Raw genomic sequence first — 20,103 nt, 5'->3', positions numbered from 1 at the left:
ACTGTGGGCTTCTGATTTTTGCCCCTCAACTACTACTCTTATGAACCTATCAGAAAGAAATGATTTAATAATTGAGAAGACATTTCCAGCTATACCATAGCTAGCGATCTTACGAAGTAAACCTTTATGCCATACCCTATCAAAGGCCTTAGATATGTCAAGAGCAATTGCCCTAGAAAGGTTGCCTCCGTCGAGAGATTTGCTAATCCTATGAGATATAACTGTAAGCACATCTGCTGTAGATCTAGCAGAACGGAAACCATATTGAGTGTCACTAAGAAGGTTATTTTTGTTGAGATGGTTGATTACTTCTGTATTTAACACAGATTCCAACAACTTACTCATGACGCACAGAGACTTACTGGCCTCTACTGAGAGGGGGATGAGCGATCACCTGAATTCTTAAATACAGGGCATACTGATGAAATTTTCCAGGGAGATGGGAAACTATTCTCCTTAAGACAATGTTTAAATAGTTTTGTAAGTATGGGCGCTAGTTCAGGTTGAAGTTTTTTGAGTACTATAATTGGAATACCGTCCGGGCCAGTTGCTTTACTGGAATCAAGGTTTTTGATTAGCTTGGCAACATCACGTACAGATATACGTATATCACATAGTGTGTTTTCAGATACAGGAGGAAATATTGGGGGTTGGCGGCCTTGATCGCAAAAGGTAGAATTAGCTGCAAAGTTCTTGATAAAGAGTTTGGCTTTGTCTGATGCTGACGAGATTACCTCAGGTCCATTAATGATAGTTGGAATGGAGCACACGCTTCTGTTCAGAATTCTGTTTGCTATTTGCCAAAACGGGTGGGAACCAAGCTGCTGCTCAGCTACTTTGGACTTAACAGATTGAGCATACAACCATCTTGCGCTCTTTATTACTTTCTTACAATGGTTGCTTGCAGTCCTGAAAGCGGCTTTAGTTTCCATACATCTATTATGTTGGAAATAGTGGAAAAAGTGATTTCTGTGCGCAATGGCAGCAGCACATTCTGGAGAGAACCATGGCTGGCTGTTAGGTTTTTGCTGAAACTTTTTCGAGGGTATGAAACGATCAATACCTACAATTAACCATTCCGTCAGGTCTAATACTATAGAGAACACATCCTTTTTAAATATGGAATGCAGAGGTAGATCAGTTATAAATGTACGGAAGCTATACCAGTCAGCCTTAGTGTATCGATATACTGTACGATGGAGAGGTACGTCTGGGGACTTATTACATTTCATTTTTATCTTAATTGATACAACAGAGTGGTCGGAAGATCCAAGAGGCGACAACAGAAACTGAACATAGTTCAGGGCAAGTTGTGAGAAAAAGGTCTAGTAGGCTCGCATACTGGCCGTCATTGTCGGGCACACGGGTGGGTTCCTGAACAATCTGAGTGAGGTCATAGGCAATGGAGAAATCATGACAGAACCTCCCCTCATCATCGGTCTTGTTTGAGTGGGTCAACCATTCGACGTTGTGAACATTGAAGTCTCCACATACGTGAATGTTAGCTGAAGGATAAGCAGATAGGACTTGGTCAATTTTCTCAGATATGCTTTTAAAGATAGTAACTCCGCTGTTGTGGGGGCGATAGAGAGTAAATAAAAATGCCATAGTGTGTGGCATAAATCAACCCAGAAGCACATATAGGGTAAGTTAGGATCTTCCCTGGAGATGTCCCTACCACATGGAAAGCTATCTTTAATATAGGCACATATTCCATGCCCATGGCGATCTTGGGGGTCAGATTTAGAAGTTAAGTTAGAGTATCCTTTAATTGCAAACTCTTCTAGGGAAATAGCCTGTCCAATGCCAGTTTCACTTAAAAATAAAAGGTCTGGTTTAGTCTCCTGTAATTGGGTTTCAACCTCTGGAAGGTTAGAACGTAGACCCCTGATGTTGGAGAAGGAGACATGGTAGTAGGGGTCTACGTTGGAAGTTGGAGAACCAGGTTTAATCGTGTATTTTTTCTTGAAACTTGTCATGATGAAATTTTGAAATTTGTGGACTAGGTCGTCAGATTTACTTAGAGCAGGACAAAGAGGGGAAAGTAAGAGAGAAAAAGAAACGAAGAATTTTTTTTTATTTGTAGCTAATGATAAGGTAAAGCCGTAACAATTACCCACTAGTATGGCATCGAGAGGCCCCACCAGAAGCTACTGCATGGTCCAGAATCCATTCACCAAATCGCAATACAGCAGCCCCAGTACTTTGTACCTGCTGATAGGACAGCCTCCTTAGTGGTTAATCTAAGGTTCGGGTCCCTGACTATCAGGCGGATAACGTCAGCCAAGACAAAACGTTTACCTCCAGCACCCTTACTAGTGACATGGCTACAAGGATAGACATAGAAACAGAAAATTTCCGCCATCTCTGCCAACTGGTCGCGCAAAATACTGCCAACCTAGAAAACAGCTTTTTCTTCTCCCTTTGTCAGAAAAATCACTCATTAAAAAATGAGGACAAATAAGAAGAAGCGAGAGTAACAGGAGCTGCCGATAACGCATCCACAAAAAAAAAAAATTTTAAGTATTGTACTTAATAAAAGTCCAACGGACGTGTTTAAGGGAAAGTATGGTGATAGATTCCCCTCACACGAACTAAAAATGAGTACAATTCGTAATCTATTTTTGCAATCAACTCGGTAGATAAATAAACATTTATGTACGAGAAAAAAAAGCTAGCATTTAATAAAACAGAAATACACAAATTAAATACTGAAATAAAATGGAGTTAATTATATTTTAAATCTAAAATAAAAAGCATGATTAAAATTGAAATCACTTATCTCAACAAAAACAATTCCGTCTCCAAATTGCAAACTGTAGTGAAAGAAATTGAGTTAGCAGCGTTCAAAACATTTTTTTTTTAAAATTAACCGTTAAAAGAAAATCGTGATTTTATTCTGAACTTAAGCTAGTCACGTTTTAAGAAGCTTACGATATAAAAGAAAAGGCGGATGGGGGGGGGGGGTTCTTCCGAAAGTAAGTTGGTGACGTTATAAGTAATTTCGAGATAAGATGGAAGCCGGTATTGGACGAGAAAAAAGCTAGCATTTAATTAAACAGAAATACACAAATTAAATACTGAAATAAAATGGAGTTATTAATATTTTAAATCTAAAATAAAAAGCATGATTAAAATTGAAATCACTTATCTCAACAAAAACAATTCCGTCTCCAAATTGCAAACTGTAGTGAAAAAAATTGAGTTAGCAGCGTTCAAAACATTTATTCAATGTAACATGTTTATTCACTCGAAAACCATACAGTGTTTACCGATGTATTAGAAAATTCAAGATGGCGTCTGACTCCCTCTTTAACACGGTAAGTTTGGGAAAAGGTGTTATAAATAAATAACTGGATAAAATACTGTTATAAACTCGCTCACTATATGTTACCATGACATAGGTTGACATATATTCGGCGGGTTTTTAGTATTTTGTATAGTTTTTTATTCATAACACCTTTTCCTAAACTTACCGTGTTAAAGAGGGAGTCAGACGCCATCTTGAATTTTCCAAGACATCGATAAACACTGTATGGTTTTCGAGCTGAATAAACATGTTATATTGAATAAAAACACGAAAAATATATCCAGTTTGGTAGAAAAGTAACTTATCTTGCCTTTGATAACATTTATTTGTTATATATTTGTTTTTTGACAACTTTTTCGAATCTATGTGTAAAGTAATACAAACCCCTTTTTTTTTAAATGATAAACAATATTAGCATAAATAGAAATATTAAATTATCAACATTATTATTTTTATTCAAAGCAATATAAATATAACTTTTTATAATTAAAAACTATGAAAACCTTTCTTAAAGTTTAAGTAAAGCTTTTATAATTTTAAGCAATGTGACATTTATTTAATTTTTAATTCAAAATTGAATCACGTGATTAGTTATAAACGATACTAATTAATATTAAACACGCATGTTATTGCGATTTATTAATTTTTACGTGTATTCTCTTTTAATTATCAATTTTTTCGTTCTATTTCTGTTGTGCAAAATTATAATTTGACAAGGTTTACATTGTTTTAAATTACATGTTTTATTTAAATTGTTTATAATATAATAAAAAAAATCTGTATATATTTGCTGAAAATAAATATTTGTTTATATTTTGGGCGTACAAGTATGGCCACCACTTTTAACATAAAAATTTATGTTGTTTAATATATTTATTTGCGTAAAATGTAAATGTATTACTCATTTTCAGCATATTCGAAAATGTCGTAATTTTAAAGGAAGAAACCAAGTAAAGATTACCATGTAAAATTATAAATAAGTTCGGTTCTTATGTATTTTGGTACAGGGCTGAAATAATAAAGTTATTATTTTGAAAGCCATTCTTAACATAGGGAAGGAAGAGTGTTTTAACTATTCTGTGCTTCCACCAAACAATTACAAAAAATAAAGGAGATATGGTGAAACTTGAATTTCACCTGAAACACTATAGCACAGCACCCCCGAATACATAATCATAAAAGTTGTATTCAAAATAAAATACAAAAAATTGTTTATATTGTTGAATATTAAATTTAAAAAAGGGTTTATATTGTTTAAAATTATAAAAAGTTCTATTTATATTCAAAACTTAAAAACAAATTTCTGTTTAAAATAAATAAAGTGTTTTTTTTAAATTATTTCAAAATGTTAAAAAGTTCTTTATATATTGTTTAAAATAAATAAAGTGTTTATTTTTAAATTATTTTAAAATGTTAAAAGTTCTTTATATATTGTTTAAAATAAATAAAAATGTTTATTTCTTAAATTATTTTAAAATGTTTAAAAGTTCTTTATATATTGTTTAAAATAAATAAAAAGTGTTATTCTTTTCAATTATTTTAAAATGTTAAAAAGTTCTTTATATATTGTTTAATATAAATAAATAAAAAGTGTTATTTTTTAAAATTATTTTACAATGTAAAAAGTTCTTTATATATGGTTTAAAATAAATAAAAAGTGTTATTTTTTAAATTATTTTTTAATGTTAGAAAGTTCTTTATATATTATTTAAAATAAATAAAATGTTATTTTTTAAAATTATTTTAAAATGTTTAAAAGTTCTTTATACATTGTTTAAAATAAATAAAAGAGTTTATTTTTTTTAATTATTTTAAAATGTTAAAAAGTTATTTATATATTATTTAAAATGAATAAAATGTTATTTTTTAAAATTATTTTAAAATGTTTAAAAGTTATCTATATATTATTTAAAATAAATAAAAAGAGTTTATTTTTTTAATTATTTTAAAATGTTAAAAAGTTCTTTATCTATTGTTTAAAATAAATAAAATGTTTATTTCTTTGATGTAAAAAAAGTTGTTTTCATATTGTTTATTTTTAGAAAGAAATTCTGTTTATTTAAAACTGTTAACTGCTGAGATACCGACGTCATTGTTCATATATGGTTGGCATGGTGACATAACAATGATTATGGAATTTGGTTCCTTTTATTTGATAGAATTTTCGAGATTATTTTTCCACCTAAACTCCAGTCTTACCATTGTTTCTTTAAAATATATTCGATGATTCTTTACATTACATTTTCATCGATTTTATTTATTTTATTTTAATTGATGGCATCAGAGTTATTTTCTTAAAGACTAATTTATGAAAAGTTAAAGTTTATATGGCACTTTTTGAATGACAGCGGCCAAGGACATTATTTTCGTTTTCACCAAGGGCGATAACTCCTATTACTTAAATAATTGTTTAATAAAAGCATTTTTTTTTTAATTACAGTAAAATTGTCAATGTAAGGAAATGTTTGTTTTTTTACTTACGGTAAATTTTTGTTTAAAATATTTAGAAAAAAAATACAATTTTACTTTAATTTAAAAATATTTGAAAAATCAATCATTGAAATAAAATAATTATTAAAAATTTACTGTAATAAAATAAATGTTTTTTAAATTATATTTTGATACATTTTTGTGCAATACATGTTTTGATTTTATGCAATTATTTTTGTTATCTTATTTTGCCATGTTTTTGGACCGAGAGAAGCATACTCTGTCCCCCTTCAGCGATTTTCATATTCAGCATAGTCAAAAACCTTAAACTGCTGTCATTTTAAAGAAAACTAATTATAAGTAATTACTGTTCTTTTTATTAAAAACTACATATTTGAAAAAAAAAGTTGATTGGTCGATTCTATCTTAACAAGCACGTCATTTTTTTCTAAACAAAATAGTAATTATAAGTATTTTTTCAACGACTTTGTTTCATTTGTGGGAGTTGAACACGCTCATCCCAACTCAATTATCGCCCTTTAACTCAGAACCTACCTACGTCACTTCCTGTTTCTCTTATTTCACCCTCTTTTCCGTTGAACGCTCGACCAGTCAACATGTGACGAACCACAGCTCCGGTGGCAATGGACCACCACCATGCTCCTGGCTACCGCCAGCCTCTCGCAAGTAATGTTACTAATCTCAATGAACTCTTATTCTTCCTAATCATTTTCTATCCTTGTATATATTTATGCAAATAAATTGCATTTGTTTCGTTGATGTATAACGGTATATTTTCGTCTTCATTATGCGACCTTTCGCCTTTTCAATTTTCTCTACCACCAAATATATTCATTTCACCATTATATACATGGGGACGGGATCGTCTAAAACACGGCAGACCGTCCTGTCTCCAACACATTTGCAATTATTGTTGCATTTTTAAATAATTGCATCTATTTTTTTATAATTTTTTAAAGTAGGATTTTAAAAATTTTTATTAGAGTTTTTGTGATATAAGGACTTTGTTATGTTAAATAAGTAAATAGTGTTATCTCCCTTTAAGCATAAGGCAGTCGAAAAAAATAATGATTTCATTTTTAAAAACTACTAAAATGTTTTGTTTCATAAAAATGACATTGCATTTTACATGTTTTGTTTATGGCAACCAAATTCTCGTAAGAAAATATTAACGCATCAGTTAGTAAAATAGAGTTATCTCCCTCATCACAATAATGAGGATTGCAAGAGCGTCCTAAAAGTTATTTATTATAACATTGTACACACGTTTATATGCAGGACCCACACGTTGTATGAGAGTGAACTACGCAAGGAACATAAAACAAGTAATAACTTAACTCACTTTTTTCTTGTACAAACGACGGTTATTTCATCATTTTCTGCCACATGTGACTTCTCCTAACACATGGTACGTCACCCACTTCTCTAACATAACGGTCTTCTCTAACATGCTCTCTCCTTAATATAGTATTTCTTTTTCTTTACTGTGATGTCAGTTTTCTCAAACAAATTTTGATTATTGATGTAATTATTACATGGCTCAGAACGTGCATACGTCTGTTTCATAATAATTGGGTTAAAAATCATATGTTAATCACAAACATTCACAGTAAAATGAATAAGTTTCAGCACTTTTCTCCAACAACTTCTGATTATCGTATTATTAAGAGAAAATCAATGTAAGAATAATTCCAATCGGATGTAATTCTTCACTTGCAAAAAAAAAAATAAAAATAAAAATTTACAATAAAATCATGTATTTTTTTAAAAGATTATGAATTTTCAAGCATTTATATAATTCATACTTTGTATATTATTGTACATATATTAATTGTATTTTAATTTAATGAATAGCATTTTTTGTTTGTTATATAATAATTGGATTAAAATCGAAGAACTTAAGATGATGTCTTACAAGTAGGATTTTTATACTTGATGGACGTTAGTTATATAAGCTCAGCTAGTGCGCAATTTAATATTCATGATGAGTACAGATCTAACTGATGGGCCGAAATGAGAGTGAAAATCGAGTATTCGACTCATCTTGCAGATCAAGTCAGTTTATTACTTCTTGACAGTCTTCATACTTTTAACTGTGTTCCAAGATACGTTTTTATGCCGATATATTTTTAACTGTGTTTTAAGATACGTTTATACCTATATATTTTTAACTGTGTTCCAAGATACGTTTTTATGCCGATATATTTTTTCGAGTGAGTTTTTTTATTTTATTATATCTCTATTTCATATTTTCTTATTCTCTTACATCAACACTCGATTCGCTCTCACCATCCTATCAGTCATAAGAATTATATCTCTCTTTGCTCTTTTGATAGATTTTTACACTAACTGTCCGAATAATTGTCTTTTCACTTAGACTTAATCCATGAAATCTTTGACTAAACTAATTATCATAAATTTTCCTACTCCTTTGACTCATTTGTCTCTTTATTGTTCAGTTACTTTTAACTTAATTTGATAGAACACTTGTTATTTTAACCTTTTATTTAGTCAAATGTAACCGTCTGCTCGAACATGCCCTCTCCTTAATATAGTTTTTCTTTTGTCGTTACTGTGACGTCATTTTGCACACAGCTCAGAATGTGCATGCATTTGTTTCATAATAATAGGGTATATATCCTATGTTAATCACCAACATAAATGGTGAAATGATCGGGTGTCAGCACTTTTCACAAACAAATTCTGATTTTTGTTTTAAATATTAAAAAAATATATATTTAAAAAGTAATTCTGATCAATTTGATTTGGGACAAAAAATAAAAATAATATAATTAATAAAATTCTTAATTATATTTTAATTTAATGAATATCATTTTTTGTTTGTTTTATAATAATTGCATTAAAATCAAAGAACCTTAGCTGATGTCTTAAAAGTAGGATTTTTATACTTGATGGACGTTAGTTTTATAAGCTCACCTAGTTCGCAATTTAATATTAGAACGTTCAGAATGTGAAATGATATAATTATTCGTTGCTCAAGTGGCAGATTACTTACCTTGCAGGCAAAATATTCGGCTTTTGAATCCTGTGTAGAAATATCTTCAACTGATGAGCCTAAATGGGGGAACAATCGAGTCTTAGACTCATCTTGCAGGCTAGAGACTTGGGTTTTGAATTCTGAGTTTACATGTGTTTAACTGATGAGTTCAAATCAGGGCGAAACTCAAGTCTTGAACGATTGATTTTTGGCTTGTGTGAGTTGCAAAATTGTTAGTGGATATAGCTGACCTGCAAAGATATTAGCAGCAGCAGTAAAAAGCAAAAAAAAGCACATATGTAAATAAGGCAGAGTGCCAAGAAGAAGAAGGAAAAGGCAACACCTTGTGGTTGGGCATTTGAAAAAGATGAATGCGGCAAGTAGAAGAGAAGAAAGAAAAACACGCAGAGATGGACATGTGATCACACAGTTGAAGTGAGAGAAACTTTTTATTTTTAAACCTGAATTAAAACAAGTACTCTGCTTCTCGAGCAACTGTGCCATACACAAGAAAGCCTACTAGCTAACACAGATCCAGCCAATCATGGTAAAATCTATGGAATGTACCTACTTCGTCTCAAACAATTCAATGCAATCATTCAACCCCTGAGCCGAAGCTGATGTCTCACATCTACACTCGATGGGACGTCATGTAACAAGCTAAGCTAGTGAGCAAATTCATATAAGAATTTTCAGATGAATTGAGATGATATAATTATTTGTTGCTTAGCTGACAGAGTACTCACCTTGAGATTTGCAATAAAGCACAGACAGTGACTATTTTTTTGTAATTGACATTGAATTGCTAAAATGCCAGACTTTTGTTGACTTAATCAAAAAACTAAACTTACATGTAATTGTAGTTGATATCATCTTGTAGAAGAAATAATTTTTAAGAAGTAATTACATGAGCACCTGGACTCATGATATAGAACTTCACAAACAACCTGGCAAATATACTCGGTGAAACAAGTGCAAGAGGGATCCAAACATTTGCACTTTAGTGATGGGTAGAATCTTAAAATAAATTGCGGGTGAATGTTTGCTATCTAGTAGGATTCCTCATCCCCCAGCTTATGTTACATTGTCGTATCATAAAATGAGCGTTTCTTGTATATTGGTCGAAAGATGATATATTAAAACGTGTCTATTTATAAAAGATTGTGTGTTTGATTATCTTATCAGAGTTAATGTCGTTTGTGTGTGTGTTCGTCTAGTGGTCTATCTATTACATATGTTCATATGCTGTTAAGTGTGAATATGTGTGTGACATGTCATTTGAACATACCTTCTGCCATTTTGTTGTTCCATCTGGAAATTCTCGTCTGGGAGGGAGACTTGATACCTGTTTTGGGGGATGAAGATTTATTTCACAACAAGACAAGAAATTGGTTCTATAGTTTTTATTCACCTTCCAGTTTGTTCACAGAAGGTTGGAAAGTGAATTTGGCCTTTGTTGTAGGTCTTATTTCTACCACGTCAGCGTTTGTTCCCCACTCCCAGCAAAGGGGAGGAGACAACGGCGAAGCCATCCGCTCTCGTCCAAGTCGCAAGCAAATCTCCACGATTCAGCTAAACTGATCACGTAACTCACACGCAATCCAATCAGCTGATCTTGACTTCCGGTCAACGTGTCTACACTATAATTCACACTCTCCCCCTCTCTCTCCATTCTCTAACACTTAAGCAAAATAAGAAAATTAAAAGGGCTTAAAAAAGGCACATATTTATTGTTTAATTCCTGTGCCATAAAAAAGCTGAAAGTGATAAAAACCAGACTCATCATTTATTAAGTCATCACTAAACGTTCATGATGAGTAACAATCACCCCCACCCCCAAAAGCATTCCATGCAGATGATTATTGTGTGTGAATGAATTGTTTTTAATTATTGATATAAATCTTTGAATTGATCTTAGTTGATTTTGTCAGTTTATTGCTTCTAGACGTCTTCATAAAACATGCTATACTCTTATGTTTTTCATGTGAGTTTTTTGCACAGCCTTTTTATAATCTTACATAAACACTCTCACTATCATTACTAACTTCAGATAGCTAGGTTATTTCTATTATTAAAGTCAAAGTAAAAACTTTAGTAATTCATAACTGGGATTAACACTTCAAAATTCCAAACAAACCTTAGAAGAATATGTTCAAGTAAAAATGGTGTATTCCATGTTTCTCTCTACAACAAACATGGGATTTGCAAGACAACCAGAAAAAGAAAAGAATTAGTTATAATAGTAATATATATATATAGTAATAATAATTAGTTATAATAATTAGTAATAATAATTAGTAATAATAATTAGTAATAAATAGTGATATTCACAACTTAAAACAAAAATCGATTTAAGGACCCCAAAAAATATATAAATTTGTCTGCAAGGACCCCTGGCAAAGTGGTTAGAGTACTTGTAAAAATCAATTGTAAATTGCTATTATCCTGAAAATTGAAGGTTCAATTCTCAGTGTTGGCAACTGAAAAATACAACTGCATATTACTTAAGACTTTTATTCAGTCATGGTCGACAGAACAAGAGCATGCTACCCCAGTAATGTGAATAAATGATTCAAATTCCCGAGTTTGATGGAAACATTCCTGAGTCTGACAAGATACACCAGAATGAGGTCGATGGATACATCGAACGAAACGTTGTAAAAATTACATCCAAAATGAGAAAATTCAATGAATCGAAATAATATGAATAACCAATCCTCATCTACGAACCAGAAATTTTAGTTTAAGGTTTGAATTGAAACCAGATTAAGTTTTTTTTAACATATATATAATTAACTCTTGTTATTAATATATATATATATATATATAATTAACTCTTGTTATATATATATATATATATATATATATATAACTGTTGTTATTAATATATATATAACTCTTGTTATTAATATATATATAACTAACTCTTGTTATTAATATATATATATATATATAACTCTTGTTATTAATATATATATATATAACTCTTGTTATTAATATATATATATATAACTCTTGTTATTAATATATATATATATAACTCTTGTTATTAATATATATATATATACATATAATTAACTCTTGTTATTAATATATATATAAAGTTAACTCTTGTTATTAATATATATATATATATATATATATATAAAGTTAACTCTTGTTATTAATATATATATATATATATATATATAAAGTTAACTCTTGTTATTAATATATATATATATATATAAAGTTAACTCTTGTTATTAATATATATATATATATATAAAGTTAACTCTTGTTATTAATATATATATATATATATATATAAAGTTAACTCTTGTTATTAATATATATATATATATAAAGTTAACTCTTGTTATTAATATATATATATATATATATATATATATATATATATATATATTTATATATGAATAAAAACTAACTCCAATGTGTTAAAACAGAAATAGTGTGTGTATAAATTGCATGGCTACAAATATGAAAGTAACTTTATATTTATTGAAAAAAAATTCTTTCACGTATTCATGGATTTAACTACTACAGACATGTTTGTTACAAATTACTCTGATGAAAGAATATAATTTATACTTTTATTTTCAGATTTTAAGTTCGGAAACCAGATTTTCGTCCATCAAATTTGATGAATATGAGGAAACATCATTGCAGATGATGAAACACACATGAATGAAATTAAGCGAACAACAGAGATTTGTAAAAATACTCATTACTAATCGATGCCAGGGTACTCATATTGCTTTTCTAGCTTGATGAGAAAGGGGCTAAATATAGTAATTTTAGAATTGATTTTATACATAACTTTGAAAGAATTAAAATATAAAAATACGATGAAACACGTGAATGAAATTAATAGTACTTAATAATAATAATAATAATAATAATATCTCCCATTGTGAGTTGATTTTCTGGCATTTGAGAGAATTTCCGTTTCTTTATCAATGAAAGCAACAAAATAAAAAATGAGATGCGATTATGCATTTGTTCAGCATTTTCCATGAATTAAGTTTAAAACACTGCCTTAACTCTAATTCATGTGAATTCTTTCCAATCAATATTTTAAAACTAAACTAATTTAAGGAAAGAATGTTTACACACGCTGCTGAAAAGCCTCATTCATGTCAAGTGTGTGGTACAGTATTTTCCAAGAACAGTTATCTAAAAACTCACATGTTCACACACACTGGTGAAAAGCCTTATTCATGTAAAGTGTGTGGTAGAGCATTTTCCAAGAACAGTCATTTAAAAAATCATATGTTAACACACACTGGTGAAACACCTTATTCATGTGAAATTTGTGGCACAACATTTTCCCTGAAATGTAATTTAAAAACTCATATGTTAACATACACTGGTGAAAAGCCTCATTCATGTCAAGTGTGTGGTACGGCATTTTCCCAGAACAGTCATTTAAAAACCCATATGTTACACAACTTGCCACTCATTTTGGAAAAGATTGCCTTACAAATGATACTGAGAACCCAAACAAGCCTACCACTGACATAGCCCAGAAAAGTCGGAAAAAATACACTAGCCAGTTCCATAGTGTTAAAACAGAAGAATGGACCAACCATAAACGGGCAAAATACCTACCGACTGAACTATCCCAAGAATATATTGATAGGGATGGTTCCCTGGACTGGCTCAAAAGAGGATCCCTCCATTACGACCAAGAGAGGTTGATATTGGCTGCACAAGACCAGGGCCTCATGACAAACGCCTTCAAAAAGATGTGTGGTCTAAGCAACAATAATAAATGCAGGTTCTGTAGCACTGAGGTTGAGAGTGTGGGCCACCTGATTTCTGGTTGCAAAGTCCTACTTGGAGACGGTTATTATACAGATCGCCATAACGGAGTTTGCAAATACCTTCACTGGAAGATATGTAAGAAACTCAACATTCAGTGTAGTAAAAACTCCTGGGAACATACACCCGAACGAACAGTTGGGAATGACAACTACACTATTCACTATGACTACATAATCCCTACTGCTACATACCTTGAAAATGCAGCTGTTAAACCAGATATAGTGATTTGGGACAGAGCAAACAAAAAAGCGACCGTAATAGAGGTCAGTGTACCAATGATACAGGGCTTAACAGAGTTGAGAGGGAAAAGATTACAAAGTATCAAGGACTTATGTATGATATGAAACGAAATTGGAAATTAAAAGACGTTTCAATTATACCAGTCATCATAGGAGCAATTGGGCTTATGAAAAAGAACTTTAAAAACTTTAAAAAGTACATAGCAAGCATACCCGGTGAACCAAGTGCAAGTGAAATACAAACGATTGCACTGAAAGGGACGGCTAGAATCCTGAAAATATCTCTTGGTTGGACTCACTAAAATAGGGGTAAATGTCAGACATCTGGTTGGATGTCCCATCCCCTAGAAGAAAAAGTTTAAGAAAAATGAAAAAAAAAGAGTGAAAAGCCACATTCATGTCAAGTGTGTGGTACAGCATTTCCCCAGAAAAGTCAGTTAAGAAATCATATGTTCACACACACTGGTGTAAAGCCTTATTTATGTGAATTTTGTGGTTCAGCATTTTACCAAAGACTTTATTTAAAAAGACATATATTCACACACACAGGTGAAACGCCTTATTCATGTGAAGTTTGTGGTTCAGTATTTTACCATGAGTCGGATTTAAAAATTCATATGTCCACCCACACTGGTGAGAAGCCTCATTCATGTAAAGTTTGTGGTTCAACATTTTCCCAGAGATCCAATTTAAAAACTCATATGTTAACACACACTGGTGAAAAGCCGTATCAATGTCAAGTGTGTAGTACAGCATTTTCCCATAAACATTCTTTAAAAAGACATATGTTAAGACACACTGGTGAAAATCAAAAACAAAACCAAAAACTTTGAAGCGAAAAAGGATAAATAAACATTTTGCAACAAACTCAAGAATGGTTTATAGGAGCCTCGTTAGAGAAGAAATAAAGGTGAGCTCCGCATCAACTCAAGAAGAAGTTAAAAACTTCTGGAGGCCACGCTATGATGACACTAAAGTACAGAAAAATATTGGATAGCATCAAAAAGGAGAACATGGAGAAAACAAAGATTCCAGCTTTAAAAATTGCCAAAGAAGTTGTCTGCCGAAAGGTAGCTCAATGCAGTAATCTCAAGACCCCAGGAATAAGACTGCATACCAAATTTTTGGCTGAAAAACTGAGCGCACTTCATCATCACTATGCCAAGGCATTCAATAGAATCATGAGTACTGATGAAGAACCGCCTGAGTGGCTTACTGTAGGCAGTACATCACTTATTCTAAAAAATGAGGACACCCACATGGTTAACAAATATCGACTAATCTGCTGTCTTACAACAAGCTACAAGCTCCTAACAAGGATACCCTTCAGGGACGATCTGAAACTCTATGGCTCTCTTGAAGACCTAGAAGAATATGCTGTCTATAAATAAAAATATCTTGACTGAACAACAAGTCTTAAAAAAACTTGGACTAACACCTAGATTAATATGTTGTCTATAGATAAAAAAAACTTGACTGAACAGCAAGTCTTGTACTTACACCTAACAATTTACGGTTAAAAAAGTAAGATATTCATCTTGTCCTTGATGAAAAAGAAAACAAATTTATAGAAAAATTTTTGAAAAAAACATGATTAAAATAAATTTTTAAAAATTCAGTCCTTTTAGGTTTTTGCTATTTTTTTGTTTGTTTTGATATTACTCTGTGTCTGTTACAACGCTCAGCTGAAACTGATGATTTGGTCTCACCCAATCCATGCTTGACAGGAATTCCTGAGAATTCGGGCCAAATTATGCAAGAGTGCCCTCATATCGTTTTGTTTTTATGGAGATGGTGCATCCTAGCATATGTGTTTGTTTCACATTCAGGATAAACTTGTAGGGACCTTTTGAATGGCGGGTGTCACAAACTTGTAGTCGTGTGTGTTTGTTTCACGTTTCCGGTCATCAACTTGCGATGGTACTCTTTTTCCACCACAAATAAAATAAAAATAAAATAAAACAGGTGAAAGTAACGGTATTTATTTACACAAAAATAACAAACGAATCATTTTTGTATCCAGAAGGTGTGTCTGAATAGACAGTTTTTGATAATTTCAAAGTTATTGAGACTGTTCATTGTTTTTTGGGTGTACTACGATAAATAAAGAAGGTAAATGTCATTGCATGCGGCTGAAGTCTGCATTATTCACCATGCGTGTGCATGCATGTGGATGAGCGCTTCTCTGTCTGTGCGTGCATGTGATAATCATGTTTTGTCATGCTGGCGAAAAAATACAGAGCAACAAAGTCGTTGATATGAATAGAGAAGTGGGTGAAGAGTGAGGAACACAGAGTGCAGAGTAAGCGCTGAGTGAGAATGCATGAATTTGTTTAAGTATTTACCGATCTGCTCCCAGGCACTGTGAGAAAAAAAATTGGAAAATTAAATCTTTTTTTGAGCATTGATTGGTTTAGACGTGCACTCTATTGTCACGTGGTATGCTTTTAACTACATTTGCTAAACAAAACACATTTAAAGTTTTGTTCCTTGCAGAATTTGCATGGACGTATTTTTTTAAACGTTTTGGACCTCTGAATTTTTTTGTTTGCTCGTGTAATTAGGTTTTACTTAAATTATTTGTTATTTTTAGAACAAGAAGTGGATGCATTTTTTAGGGGTGTTCAACCGCACAAGTTACAACACCTCTTGAAAGTTAGTCGAGTGTCTAGAAAATAATCAAGTGAATTTTACATTCGTCGCGCACAAAAAAACAGAAACCTGATGAAGCAAATAATTACCTAAAAACACCAGAGAAAAAGTATTGTTCGTTTTAAAAATGGTAGACACATACATACTGATTAAAAAAATCGGAAACAGTAGAAGAGATACAACGAAGGAAAATTGACATATATATTTTATCTTCATATTGGGATTGATGGTATTAAAAATGGCGGACACATACTGATTAATTACCCAAGAACAGCAGAGAAAAAGTATTGTTCGTTTTAAAAATGGTAAACACATACATACTGATTAATTACTTGATTACTTTATATTCATTGATTAGCTTGTAGTGCAAATATATTAAGTCACAAGTAAATTGAACATCATCGTTTAACCAGTAAATGATACGTTACAGTAATTAAATATTTACATCTCTGGATTATGAAAGTTAATATTGAAAATATTGGAGCCAAGAAAATATAAAATCTTTTGTGAGCCTTATCTAGGCGGAAAAATTGTTACTTCAAAAAGTTACAATTTTTGCAATTTCAAATTTATCATCCTAACACTACTATATATATATATGTATATATATATATATATATATATATATATATATATATATATATATATATATATATATATATATATTCAGACAAGTACTGTTAAATAACAAAGAGTGTCCTTGCTTAATTAGCTTTTTTGTAATTTTTAAAATTTTCAAATTGTCTTTCTTTTTTCCTTATTTCTCGATTGAATCTGTGCAAAAGTCGTCTTTTTGGTTGTTTTTTTGCAACCACTTTCTACTATGTTTCATCAGTCGTCTCCAGGCAGTTTTGATTATTGTCCGTTTAAAATCTGGATGCTTTTATACGCTTCAATTAAAATTATATTTAAATTTATTGAAATGGGGAAGCATCTCAAGTGTTAAAAAGATCATTTTTAACGTGTAAAGAACATGGCTACAATAAATATATAATGGTTTTAAACGTGTGATTTACAAGATGGTGTAGAATTTTGTTTTTAATAATAATTTGTAACTTTACATTAAAACATATGCGTGTATATATATGTATATATATGTGTGTGTGTAAAAATTATAACTCATTTGTATAACCGAGGTCCCCTTTTATGATCATAAAGGCAACATTTACACACAAATCGATGAGGTAGCAATGGGGTCCGTATTGGGATCCACCTTTAACAACTTTTATATGTTCAACCTGGAGAATAAAATATTTAATACTATCAAAAAAACGTCTATTTATGTTAGTGACGTCGACGACATTTTTATTCTTGCTGACAATAACAACGAAAAAGAGAAACTAAAGGATCGTTTTCAAACAAAGTTCGTACTAGCTTTCACTCATAAATTAAATTCAAACTATAGTATTCCATTTTGTGACGTTCTCATAGACTCCAGTTAAAATGAATTAATTACTTCTCCGTATAAACAGACCATTGCAACAAATTCCTGCATCGTAAGCTTTAAAAGTGAATATCCCTACCGATACAAAACTACAATTATAAAAAACCTTATTAATCGAGCCAAATAAATTTTTCAAAGAAAAGGTCACATATATTATGAGTGTTATTTTATATAGACAAAGATCAAAAATTAAAAGCAACGAAAAAATCGTTATAATAAGCCCAACATATTTGTCTTCTGCACTTCATACACGTTTGTCTTCCATGTGCATACGATCATGATTAATTAAAGTTATGTTTTGTATAAATGTCATGTGTCTCTTTTTCATTTTTCTTATCATTTTGTAAAAGAAGAACCACATACTTTACAAGAATATGGTTTATATCCTTTATGTGTAAACATATGTTCAAACAAAGTTGACTTCCATGTAAAAGAAGAACCACATACTTCACAAGAATGTGGTTTGTTTCCTATATGTGTCAACATATGTCGCAACAAAGATGACTTATCTGCAAAAGAAGAACCACATACTTCACAAGAATGTGGCTTGTCTCCTGTATGTGTTCGCATATGTCGCAACAGATGTGACTTCTGTGTAAAAGAAGAACCACATACTTCACAAGAATGTGGTTTGTCTCCCTCTATTTTTTCATTTTTCTTATCATTTTGTTTAAGCCAGGGATGGGGCATCCTACCAGATGCCAAACATACACCTGCTATTTTAGACACTCCAAACGAGAGATCTTTTTAAGATTATAACCGTCCCTTTAAGTGTAATTGTTTGAATCTCCTTTGCACTTGGTTTACCTGGTATATTTGTAAGATAGTTTGTAAAATTCTTTTTCATAAGTCCGGTTGCTCCTATAATTACTGGAATGATAGAGATCTTCTTAAGGTTCCAGTTTCTTTTCATGTCATACATAAGACCCTGGTATTTAGTAATCTTTTCCCTCTCAGCTCTGTTTAACCCAGCATCATTCGGGACACTAACTTCCACCAAGGTTGCTTCCTTCTCCTTCTTGTCCCATATTACAATGTCGGGTTTTATAGCTCCGTTTTCTAGGTATGTGGCTGTAGGGATTGCATTGTCATTGTGGATGGTATATGACTTGTTTCCGACTGTTCTTTCGGGTATATGTTCCCATGACTTCTTACTGCATTCGATATTTAACTTATTGCAGATCGTCCAGTGGAGATATTTGCATACTTCATTGTGTCGCATTGTATAGTAGCCGTCCCCTAGCAGAACCTTACAGCTAGAAATCAGGTGGTTCACACTCTCTACTTCTGTGTGGCAGAACCTGCATTTGTTGTCTTTGCTGAGACCACTCATTTTTTTTAAACGCATTGGTCATCAAGCCTTGATCTTGGGCAGCTATTATATACTTCTCCTGGTCATAGTGGAGCGATCCATCCTTTAGCCAGCTTATAGACCTTTCCTTATCAATATAGTCTTGGTTATATTCGTCCAGAAAATACTTGGCCCGTTGTTGGTTGGCCCATTCTTCAACTTTCTTGTCATGGAAAGCTTTAGTGTATTTCTGGCGACTTTTTCTGGCTATTTCAGTCGCAGGTATCTTTTCTGTTTCTGTCTCACTTGTAAGACAGTCTTCCCCAAAATGTTTGGCCAGTTTTGTGATGGATGTTGTTCTACTGGCTCTTGATTCCTGATGTTGGTGTACCATCTTTAGAGTTGGGTTTTTAGAGCTCATCAGATATTGTCCGGTGCTCACAATAGTTGCACGATGTTGATCCAATTTAAAAACTCATCTGGCCAAAAATCTAAATGTCAAATAAAATAATAATTTTAGGAAATTTTTGGTGTTTGTTTAAGACAGAGTCGATAGATTCATTTTTAAAATTACGTCGTTTTAAGCAAAAACATTATTACATTGTAATCTCGAAAATAGTAATATGTTTAAAAATTATGAACATTCATCGAGTGGAAAGTTATTTATAGGTAAAAGAACATTTTTCGGAAAATTGGGTAAAATTGCTTTTTTCTTGGATGTCAAAGAGTAGACAGTGAAGATTTAACACACTCGGAACGCAAAGTTTAAATTAAACCAACATTTGTAGTCTAGAGTGATTCCTAAAAATACAATAACAGTTGTTCAACTCGATTAGTTTTCGTAGTTTTTGAATAATTTTTTATTGCATTGCAATTAAAAATAAATGTTTT

General features: G+C 31.5%; 1 protein-coding gene across 1 annotated transcript in view; it reads left to right on the top strand.

Moving 5' to 3' along the window:
- LOC145270840 (uncharacterized) overlaps positions 1 to 14,573 on the top strand; it is a 16,194-nt gene extending 1,621 nt beyond the window's left edge. Inside the window, exon 2 of the mRNA XM_080126409.1 lies at positions 12,363 to 14,573. Coding sequence (XP_079982535.1) covers positions 13,148 to 13,930 — 783 coding nt within the window. The 5' untranslated portion in view covers positions 12,363 to 13,147 and the 3' untranslated portion in view covers positions 13,931 to 14,573. The remainder of the gene's footprint in view (positions 1 to 12,362) is intronic.
- Positions 14,574 to 20,103: the final 5,530 nt, after the last annotated feature.

Source organism: Euprymna scolopes, chromosome 46 (assembly GCF_053919585.1).
Source record: "Euprymna scolopes isolate OS-2025 chromosome 46, ASM5391958v1, whole genome shotgun sequence".
NCBI classification, from domain to species: Eukaryota; Metazoa; Mollusca; class Cephalopoda; order Sepiida; family Sepiolidae; genus Euprymna; species Euprymna scolopes.
This window is presented reverse-complemented; position numbering and strand designations above follow the sequence as displayed.